Source organism: Branchiostoma lanceolatum, chromosome 18 (genome assembly GCF_035083965.1).
Source record: "Branchiostoma lanceolatum isolate klBraLanc5 chromosome 18, klBraLanc5.hap2, whole genome shotgun sequence".
In the NCBI taxonomy this organism is placed as follows: Eukaryota; Metazoa; Chordata; class Leptocardii; order Amphioxiformes; family Branchiostomatidae; genus Branchiostoma; species Branchiostoma lanceolatum.
In genome coordinates, this window is record NC_089739.1 from 527,137 (window position 1) to 538,998 (window position 11,862).

The following is an 11,862-nucleotide window of genomic DNA, read 5'->3' on the forward strand; positions in this document are numbered from 1 at the left end:
TAGCGTTTGTAAGTTTTGAATGATGGACCTTGAACCTTAAACCTTGAACGAGGACATCAGCGATGTCATCTCGGGAGACAATGGGTTCTTCTGCTCCACTCAGACCTGTCTTCCATTAGTATAGACAGTAAACTGTTGTGTGTCTTTGGCCATTTCAAAATGCCGAAAAAGAAGATCTCTTAAGACTCATTTGAGGAGCCAAGTAAAACGATGTGTCTGAAGGCTGAGGTGATTATCCAAATGTCGATAACATAGGAGGTGAGTGATAATATAATAGTCATATTTTCGATGTAACAATGCCCTCCCCATCGTCACCACATGCACAAACATGAAGGTATAAGAGAGAGAGAGAGAGAGAGAGAGGGGGGGAGAGAGAGAGAGAGAGAGGGAGAGAGAAAGAGAGGGAAAGATGGAGAGAGAGAGAGAGAGAGAGAGAGAGAGAGAGAGAGAGAGAGAGGAAGACGGAAAGAGAAAGAAAGGGAGAGAGAGAGAGGGGGAAGAAAGAGGGAAAGAGAAAGAAAGGGAGAAAGAGACTGAGCTAGTTGCAATCTAAAAGCGCCGCCTGGTTGACCTGCCATACTTTGTCTCTACCACTAAGACTCCACCTAGCGACATTTGAGTGTATTGTAGCAACTTCATCCAGTCAATCATGTAGCGGCTCTATCGCAGACCTGGCTGTTGTCTGAGGAAAAATCACAATCACAAGTAGTGCAAGCAAATGTCTTTTTAAAGTCGTTTTCTGTTGCCTACATCTTTCCAGTCGAACCTGACTTCGGTTGGGGAAGGTCGCATTGAGGTCACCTGCTGGCGCCAAATGGCAGCCGCCAGACCCTTGCGACAGTTACATGAAGTGCAAGTGTGCAAATATGTATCTTCTGTATTATTGTGTATCATGTGATTGTAAACCCTGCAGCAATTCAGCATTGGCTGCCATTGTATATGCGTAATTTCGAACCAATAAAACCATTTATTATTATTATTATTATTATGAAGGGGGAACTTTAACCGCCCAAACGACGTTTGAAACCTTCCACAATGAACCACAGAGAAGAAGGCAACGGGTACAGGATGTGACCACACAGTTATAGACAATCTGTTGTCTCCAATGAAACTAGTCATACTTCGTCGAATGCCGGAATAGGGTTAAGACTGACGAAATATCATCCTAGTCATGAATAAAGAGATGAAGACCTATATTGTACACATATACTCACTGGGTTCAGTACAGGTCACAAAAAAAAAACGTTACAGTTTACAAATACATTGTTATATACTATGACAAGATAGCACTAGTCCAAACATTACGTAGATTTGGCTTCCTCTTGCTTTTTACTAATGGTGTGAATATAGGTACAGGTGCAAGTGTGTGGAATAGCAGGGAAATCTTAGCTATACACAGTGGATATTTATCACGGACAATATTAACTAAAGATAACGGCACAGCCCATCAAAATGCAGGGGAGGCTTTACTAGAAGAGTGATTATAAAACGTTCATCCTATACTGTCCACTTTCGCAAAATGGTTTGAAATTAGCGCTGCACTCCCATTGCTTTGTCATGTTAAAACTCTTGTAATAGTAGCGCAGCACAGTTCACCCATTGGGCTAAAAGCAAGGTATCGATCAAAGTTGTTGTATTGTGGGGGAAAACAGTCTACTTTTCTAAAACCAACGCGCATATGCATAGATATGTTACCAATTCCCCCGACCCAACCCCATAGCAAGGCCATGGCAACAAGAACAACCGGGTCATAACACTTTCCCCCGACAATAACGCGTCAATCACGTAGGCGGAAGAGCGTTGCGGTATGGTCAAGAAGCGACACCTTGCATTTCAAAGTGGTACTGTCGCGCTGTTTGATATTTTTTGCATAGAATATAAGAGACGTCGACAATATACGTGTTGACCCTAACAAACATACATATGGCCACCCAGACATGCATGGTTCACCTGGACATACATGGTCATCCAACATACATGGTCACCCCGACATATACGGTCGTTTTTAAAAAAAATGTAAGTCAGCTATTTTGACTTTGACAAGGTCCTTTATCTTTCTTCCGTATATTTTAGTTTTTGGATGAGGCTGTTCTTCTGTTTTCAACGTACGACTTTTTTCATCATCGTCGTCATCGATTTTTCTTCTGTTTAATCCCATCATCGTTATTACTATCCGCAGTAGCACCATTGTCCTTCTACTCTTCCTCCTCATTTTCATCACCATCAGCATCATCGTCATTATCATCATCATAATCCTCCTCCTCCTCCTCCTCATCATCAGCAGCAGCAGCAGTAGCATCATCATCATCATCGTTATCATTATCATCACCCTCATCATCCTCACATTTACCATAACCACCACCGTCATCATCCTCATCATCATCATCACACTCATTGTAACCATATCCCTTCTATCATCCTTGATATCATTATTACTTTCATTAGCCAATAGTTCCCTACAACCCCTATAACCCTGCTTATAGGAGGTACTGTGTTTAGACCGAAAAGTACAGTTTCCCTGACACAAAATCAACCCTGCATCTGCTTGGAGGTACTAGCGACCCGCGGTTCGCCTGACACGAAATCAACCCTGCATCTGCTTGGAGGTACTAGTGACCCGCGGTTTGCCTGACACGAAATCAACCCTGCATCTGCTTGGAGGCAATACTGACCTGTGTTTAGCCCGAAAAGGTACACATTTTTCCTCACACGAAATCAACCCTGCATCTGCTTGGAGGTACTAGTGACCCGCGGGTTGCCTGACACGAAATGAACCCTGCATCTGCTTGGAGGGACTTGTGACCCGCGGTTTGCCTGACACGAAATCAACCCTGCATCTGCTTGGAGGTACTGGGGACCCGCGGTTTGCCTGACACGAAATCAACCCTGCATCTGCTTGGAGGTACTAGTGACCCGCCGTTTGCCTGGCACGAAATCAACCCTGCATCTGCTTGGAGGTACTAGTGACCCGCGGTTTGCCTGACACGAAATCAACCCTGCATCTGCTTGGAGGCAATACTGACCTGTGTTTAGCCCGAAAAGGTACACATTTTTCCTCACACGAAATCAACCCTGCATCTGCTTGGAGGTACTAGTGACCCGCCGTTCGCCTGACACGAAATCAATCCGGCGTCCATTTAATCAGTCCGGCGTCCCCGGGCGGCCGCGGCGCCTGATTAAATCAATAGCGGCGCGCTGCCACGTCTCGTCCGCGCTGTCTGTTATTAAGATTATCTACCAGCGTGTCCAACATGCACACGTACTTTCCCACTATTCCTGACCATGAGAAAACAACTCTACTATTAAAATCCTATACCCAACAAATTGGAAAAGAAGTGGATAAACTCGTCTTCCACTGCCTCAAAAAAAAGAAGTCAAACCCAACAAAGCTAGAATATGTAACATATCATTGTATGAAGCCCTTAATATAATTGTATTTTTCTGTATGCCTTTCGGTATGTGCTTGCAATAAACTTTGATGGGTATATTCAAATCCGTATGAGTTGTCTTGTTATGTTTCTTTGGCTTCGGTTAAGTTTGCGACCGACACAGTCGTTTTTTCTTCGATAACCAGACTGCACAACGGTGGGTCAAATAGAAAACGACTTCTTCCATGCAACACTGAGGAGGTGATTGATCCGTTTTCTTTCGGGATTGGATTTACAATCAAAATCCTGGTTGTAAAATGTATCCTACCACATTTAAAAATAAACTTTCATGCTATTGTTTTCTACCACTGTCAACCCTTTTTATACTTCATTGAAATAGTGTGGTGTTCAACTGAACGCATGCTTTCCAACCACACAAGTGAAAACATCGACCTACAAAATCGCGCAATATTGCGTACAAAAAGCCAAGCCAAACATCTGCTTGAAGATGACACTGCACTGTGTAGTCGGGGATAAAATTTTCGTTATGTCCTTCCTGGCTTTACCAGCTTCATTGCCGAACACCATTAGCTTATTGCGTAGGGAACGCGCATGCTTGTCCGGAAAATTTATGAAGATATTTTTGTTAAAAATCGATCTTAAGTCCTGGCGGTTTTCGGGCGTGGCGTCGGCAGTCTGCGGTATTTTTTATGTTTATATCGTGCACTTTTCCCGCTTCCGCTGCAGAAATATGTTATTCGACTGCATCGAGAAGAACCTGAAAACGTGGTTCGGGTTCTTCGGGCGCTTCGTGTCTCGCCACGAGGTGTTTTTCCTGGTGGGACCGCTGTGCGTGAGCGGGCTCCTCGGGGCGGGGCTCAGTCATGTCCGTACGGACCGCGACATCGACTCGCTGTTCTCCCCGTACAACGCGCCGGCCAGGAAGGAGCGGGCGGCGCTGGGCGGCCTGTTCCCCGCCGAGGAGCCGTGGGAGTACCGCAACCCCGTGCAGCACGGCGACGGGAACTACGTGCGGGTGCTGCTGACCTCCTCGGGGAGCGGGAACATCCTCACCGAGCGCTATCTCCAGTGGGTCCGCTGGATCGACACCCTCGTCACGAGCGAAGTCGTGACTTTCGGCGGGGCCAACTTCACCTACAACGACATCTGCGCCTTCCAAGACGACGAGTGCGCCGGAGAAGACTTCCGCCGCCTTCTCTATGTCTTAGACATCGGCGACGGCTCCTTGTCGTACCCCGTCACGATGCTGGAAGACGGTCGGCGGTTGTTCGTAGGGAACCTCCTCGGCCGAATCGTTCCGGCTCCCATCAAAAACCTGCTGACCTCCGTGGCTTCAGCCGGCGCCGTGCAGCTTCTATACTACCTCAGGACCAACGACAGTCTTCACGACCACGTCTCCAAACTCTGGGAGGACGAACTGGAGAAGAAGCTCCTCAAACTCAACCCTCCCGACGTGGGAGTGGTGGTGTCAACGGCTCGGACCTTAGAGCGGGAGTACCTAGAAAACAGCGCGGGGATTATCCCGCGGTTCGCCGGGACCGTGCTGCTAGCGCTGTTCGCTACGGGCGCCCTGTGCTTCACCGCCGACTGTGTGCGGAGCAAGCCCCTGCTCGGGCTGGGCGGCGTGGTCACCGCGTGCTTCTCCGGGCTGGCCTCGGCGGGACTCATCAGCCTGTGCGGGGGAGCCTTCACCACCACCCTGGTGCCGCTGCCGGTCCTGCTGCTGGGTAAGTGTCACCACGTCTTTCATAAACATGTCAGAATGTTTCAACAAGCCCTAAGGAAATTTTACAAAAGCCCCTAATGAGTTAGACGTAGGGTAGATGTTATGAAAATTGGTATTCAGGCTGATAAAGTCTGCTATCCAGGCTATGTCATCTTTCACAGAGTTTCTTCACATCAAAGTAAAGCAAAAAAAGTCAAATATGCCCCCCCCCCCCTCCACCGGCACCCCTATAAGCCTGGGTGCCAGACTGTTTCAACACAGGCCAACTGCCAAGTAAGTGTCACCACGTCTTTCATAGCCTGGATTCCAGACTGTTTCAAGGGCCTATTTTATTATTCTATTTTATTTATTGGTTTGGCTGTTTTGAACACACAGCCAGGGGTGTCAAATTAGCCTGAGGCTATTACAAAGGGCTATCCCTGTTGACAAAGACAAAACATTGCAATGTACAGCATAACGAGCTATAACAATATTCTAAATACAGAGCCTACACAGGCTAAGCCAACTTCCTGGCTCTAGGACCAACAAACCCCAATGAAAATATAAAACAGCTCCCATTCATTAGACGCAGGATAGATGTCTGGCATCCGGGCACCGTTTTTCCCGGCGTCTCCTCACATAATATCAAAAAAGTCAGAGATGGCACCCCCCACCGGCACCCCTTTCTACATAAGCATGGATGACAGACTGTTTCGAGGTGCTAACACAGGCCACCCCTTCTGCTCTATGGGGACAAAACAAGGACATCTTACAACAGTACACCTCCTCACACCCAGAGTTTTTCACAGAGTTTCCTAACATGAAAGAAACGAAGGAACAACCTGAAGGCAACCAGAGATGAGTCACCCCCTTCACATGACCCCAGTGCTGCTATCTTTGTTGCTGCCTGTGGGACCATCAAAGTGAAATTTGATTTTATTATATCTATTGGTTAACGTCAATCTATGTATTGTATTGTATTGTTTCCGTCCCTTAGAGCTTAACACTTAACGCTTAATCTTTCACATACATAAGGCAGATGAAGTTTAGAGTGATTCAGTAAATGCGAAATAATACTTCAGTCAGCTGAACTGTGGGGGCTTTTTCCCCTGGGCCAGACTATTCACTACTGGTTTATCAACGATCTAAATGGATTAACTTTGAAACGTCGCGAAGAAAACCTGGTTAGAATGGGAAATGTATCGCTATGTAACGTAGACGTATGGCCTCAACTGGCACACATTCGGTTGATGAAAAAGACCTTGAAGGGCCCACAAATCTGATTTTGCGGATAACGTCCTTGGCATTTGGAGATTAATTGAATAGGATACGAAAGAAGATTTCACCCACACTGGAATAGGAGGAACGCACATGGTCGGTGTAAACGCATTAAACTAATAACTGCACACGTATGGATTAGCCTCCAATAGGAAGTATATGCATCAAACAATTCGGCACACAAGGGGAATATAATTTGCAAATAGAGTCAGTGAGTGGGGAGGGGAACATTTACCCCTCCGCAACGGCGCCTGCCAGTGAAACACGCCAAGCTCTAGAAGCCAAGCAACCAGGGCAATATTGTTTAAAACCCTATAGCCTTGCGTACTTAGTCTAGTAGAGGCTACGCGTGGACGTTCACCATGAACTCCAATTCGCGCGGCCACACACCCGTGGCGTGGATAGAAACAGTCGCTGGAAACAGCCACCTTTGCAGGCCGTCTAAGACGAATCTGAATCACGATTTTTAGAATACAGGCCAGGTTCAAATTCCGGTGAGATCACTTCCGTGATGGCTGCTTTCAATCGGCATCCACAACGTCCCTAGAGGCGCAAAATGATGTCCCCTGCATTATTAGTACCTGGCCTATTAAAGTCGTGACCACAGAGAACGAATGTCATTTTGTAACAGAATGCAGGTTGCCACGTATAACAAATATAGAAATATACTGTATACTGGCTTGTACAAAACATATTTCGCTATCTCATACACTTGATCATGAGTACTGTAGAGAAATATTTTCCTAATGCAACTAAACAAACCTTCCATAGAGAAACATATCTGTTCTTGTATCTCTACTATAACGGACAAAGCGAGGAGAAGTTAAACTCATCTAATGATATATAGTTAGGTTTATTTTGTATCCGTAAACTGTATCTGTTCAACATGGTTTGTTTTGTGACCTTTACTTATCCCAGTGTGACAAAAATGTGCAACAATGTTTTCTTTTAAAATTGCGACTCGATCAGCGCTCCCCACCAAAATTAACCCAAAAGGCCTGCAAACGAGGCTACCCTTGATCCAATCTGGCTGAAACGCCAGCTGGCTGATTGACCGACGCGGTTTGTCATGAGCGGGTCTCGCGGGAGGCGACAGCACTCGGCGAGATTGGGGGCACGTCTGCTATTGCTCCAAGCCAGCTCGCGACTTCTGTTTTATTTTCATTGCATATTCATGATAAACATAAATTCACAAATGCACATAAATTCACAAATGCACATAAATTCACAAATGACTACACGAGGAAGTCTCTACCAGACTAACCGCGCCGGCTATAGGGAGAACATTTGCCGGGGGACTTTGGCCATGGAGGGTAACATTCGCAGCCCCAGTTGTCTAGGATTGCAATATTGGACCCTATCGCCGTAGCCGACTCCCTTCGTACAATTGACAATTTCTACTATATTCCCAGCGACCCGCGGAGGCTGGTAGAGCCTATACACGAGGTACGAGGGACATAAGATATGAAACTTGGAACACTTCATTACTATATAGACTAATATGTACCATATCACTATATATCATGTACTAAAACACAACATACTATTGTTCATCTATACATCTTGTAGTCTCGTCTCTGTTCTTAAAGTACAGAGGGGCATAATTACATGCATTGACATTGTACGTTATATGTTACGTATCTATTCATTGGAACGTTAAAGCGGCGTTACATAGACCGAATGGAAAACAGTGCAAAATTTGTATATACCATGTTTGAATTAAAAGATCGCGGTGCTTTGGTGGAAGTAATTACGCCATGCTGAAGCACACAGCTAGAGTAGGAGTCACTTTTCTGAGACAAGGCATCGGTTATGCTTCTCCTTGTATAAACGAGATTATTAGCAGTTTGCGCATGTACAAGTGTTAGATACAAAAGAAGTGACCGGCACGGTTGAATAAAGGGAAAATGAAGGTAAGGACACAAAGAACTTATTTTGTGTTTGCAAAACAAAGAACAGCCTTTCACTGACGTAACATTTCTCGTTCCCAGGGTCGTCGTTGCACGACACCTACTCCATGCTGTCGTCATGGCGACTGACGAGCGAGCGCGATGACGTCAAGACGCGGATGTCGGAGACGTACCAGCGCGCCGTGGTTCCCATGGTGTTCACCTACGTCATCCACGTGGTGTTCTTCGGCGTGGGTGCCATCACGCCAGTCCCGGTGATCCGGACCTACTGTCTGTACGGGTACGTACCTGAACCGCCGGGCCATTACTGGGCGCGTCCGCGGTGACTTAAACTCGGACTTAGATTTAACCCGGGACCGATGTATCAAATGGACGCCGTGACCATTATCGTGCGAAGACCGATACTAGGTGTTCTTCTGATTCGGTCCCGGGATGATTTTAACTCCGTACCCAAAAAAAAAAAAAACCCGGTAGCCGCAGATTATTGCAATGTCTTCATTTTCTGATCTTGTAGGTATTGAATTCTATCAAGGATGTTGAAAAATAGAGTATCCTATAACCACCTTGATCCTATCAAGAATTAATGTGATATAATTAAGCGTCATCTGTCTTATTTTCGTCATAGGTTCGTCCTGTTCTTCAACTTCCTGTACTTCATCACCTCGATCCCTCGGCGTCTTCCTATCCTTCACGGAAAGACGGGAGGCGAGACATGTAATATTTTTCCTGAACACAGAAAAGATGATCCTCTAGCATGCAAGCAGTAAATATAATAGCGTTGATACGTCATTTGATGTATTTTCGACATAGGTTCGTCCTGTTCTTCTTCAACTTCCTGTACTTCATCACCATGTTCGGCGTGTTCCTGTCGCTCACGGGGCGGCGGGAGGCGAGGCGTCTCCACTGCATCCTGCTCCACACCAAGCCCGAGGCCGCGGAGAGAACGGTGCTAGCCAATCTGCTCTGCGGCGCTGCTCTCCCCAGAAACTCCGCGGACAGCAAGGCGCCGACCCGCGCTGGGGCTGCGGATGAGCAGGAATCCGCTCTGCACCCGTTCATGAGGTTTGTTTGTTTGTTTGTTTATCTTTATTTCACCAGGGGAAATTTTGTCGCAAGCTGGCGGTTTTCAAAGAGCCCTGGGGGGAAAACCCCAAACAATTCGTTGCATAAAATTAGATAACATAAAATAACTATTTAACATAAACATGATAACATAAACCAAATAAAGACCTTGACATAATGAACTAATAGTAGTCCACTGTTTTCTGCTGCTGCAGTAGTTGAAACATCCTGCAGCCGCATTCAGTCTTTCTTCAGTCTTCCTTCAGAACTAATAACATAATGAAACAAGCTGCTAGGGGGCCCAAACCCACACCACTTCTTTATTACATCACAAGCTATCTGCCACCCAAAAGTCAAGAACATAGCACGTCCATGTCAAAAGATACAAAAATTGAAGTCCTGTTGCAGTACCAAGGTCACATACCAGGGGGCCCAAAATTGACCTTGAATTTCGGCTTCACAATACCCGCCCACATACCAAATATCATTGTAATACATCAAGAGGCTATTGAGTTATGCTGATAAGATCAAGTAGAAATCAGGATTTGAATTTCAGGATGGTGAAGGAGAGCTACGCACCCTTCATCACGCAGATCTACCTGAAGCCGTTCATCATCCTGCTGTACTGCGCCTACCTGTCGGTGTCTCTGGTCGGCTGTCTGCAGGTCAGGGAAGGTGAGGGCGTCTGGGTTTAGAAACACCACCATGCCGTTTCGTGTATGCGCTGTATTGTTTTGCATTATATCAGTAGTGTGCGTAGTCCAGTGGTTAGCGATCTCGCCTCTGGAACTAGAAGCCCCGGGTTCAATCCCGGCTGTGTGTTGCTCACCCGACATGCACGCTACCGGAAAGGGTCGCAGTCCTTAGGACAGGACGTTTAGCCGTGGTCCACTGTTCATTGTGCTTGTCGAAACGAGCTAGGGGAATTTCCCCGGTGCAATGAACCTGTAAATACTGTACATAGCGTCTGTCTCCTCTATCACGACCAGTGGAAGATTAGCTTATCTGTTCATTGAGTTCATTTGAGCTAAACAAAATAAAGCTAAACCGGTTCGAGATCACTTCCCTTTCTTTTCCTTTTGTGTAACTGATAACCGATCTTGATTCTTAATTAATGGTTCATGGTTATTAACCTGCGCTGATCATCCATTCATTCAGTCATTCACTTCCTTCCTTCCAGGCATCCTGCCAAAGACTCTCATCAACTACGACTCGCAGTCGAGCCGGTTCTTCCGAGTGGAGGAGGATTTCTTCACGGACTTCGGGCCGCGCATCGCCGTTGTCCTCCGCGGGCCGATCCGCTACTGGGACCCGGCTGTGCACGACGACCTGGAGAACCTCACCAGGACTTTCGAGAGCATCCCGCACATTTCCGCGCCCGACACCGACGCCTGGTTCCGCGACTACCGCGCCTACCTCAACACAGCTGTCGGTCTGAGACGCGCAGATAAACAAAAGTATCTAAAACGACTCCACCGCCATTTTCTTAACACTACCGCTTTCCGCAGGTACCGAAGCGACATCGTTTTCAAAAACAACCAGAAAAACATCCGCGCCAGCAGATTCTTCTTACAGAGCAAGAAAACGTCGAACTACAAGGAGTGGATCGCAGTGATGAACGCGGCGAGGAGAGTCGCGAGGGAGAGCGACTTGAACGTGACTGTGTATAACCCCGCCTTCATGTTCCTGGACCAGTTCGCTCCTGTCCTCCCGGAGGCGCTGGAGAATCTCGGCATCGCCGGCTTCTGTTTCCTGGTCTTCGCGCTGTTCACGGTGACGAACTTCCGGAGTAGTATGTGGGTTGCTGTGATAACCATGTCCGTCATGACGGGCCTCATAGGCTTCCTGACCGTCCTCGGCACTAACCTCGACCCGGCCACCTTAGGCTACTCCGTGTTCGCGGCCGGGTTCTGTATCCAGGCCACGTCGCCGATCGTGTTCGCGTTCGTGCGCGCGCAGGGCCCGACCAGGACTAAGTGCATGCAGTCCACGCTGGTGTATTACAGCATGCCAGCCGTGCAGACGTGTTTGACCATGATGTTCGCGGTGCTGCCGTTCACCACGGCTCCGTCCTACATATTCTACAGCCTGTTCCAGGCGGTGTTCACGCTGTGCGCGCTGGTCATGCTGCACGCCGTGGTCGTCATGCCCGTCATCATGACGGTGGTGGGACCGTCCAAGGAGGAGGAGCTCAGCGACTCAGCCGCCAGCACGCCAAATAAGGAAACGTCGTCAGGACCGTACCAAGTGTCGGCGGTCTGAGGGGTGCCAGCTCACCGACTAAGCCGCCAAATAAGGTAACGTCGTCAGGACCGTACCAAGTGTCGGCGGTCTGAGGGGTGTCAGCTTACCGACTCAGGCGCCAGCACGCCAAATAAGGAAACGTCGTCCGGACCGTACCAAGCGTTGGCGGTCTGAGGGGTGCAGGAAGCCAGAAAAGTGTAAGGGCAAACCAAGTCTCAGTTTCAAAACTTTATCCAGTTGCTTGAGTAATTATTTTTGGCGGGGCAAGTCTCAG

The 11,862-nt window shown here is 47.5% G+C and overlaps 1 protein-coding gene across 1 annotated transcript; it reads left to right on the forward strand.

The window, feature by feature from the left end:
• The first annotated feature begins 3,974 nt into the window (after window positions 1-3,974).
• On the forward strand, window positions 3,975-11,764 carry LOC136424539 (patched domain-containing protein 1-like). Its single transcript, XM_066413154.1, has 5 exons — window positions 3,975-5,116; window positions 8,364-8,562; window positions 9,093-9,344; window positions 9,901-10,019; window positions 10,525-11,764. The coding sequence occupies exons 1-5, from the start codon at window positions 4,000-4,002 to the stop codon at window positions 11,604-11,606; spliced, it is 2,769 nt and encodes a 922-aa protein (XP_066269251.1). The 5' UTR covers window positions 3,975-3,999; the 3' UTR covers window positions 11,607-11,764.
• The last annotated feature ends 98 nt before the right edge of the window (window positions 11,765-11,862 follow it).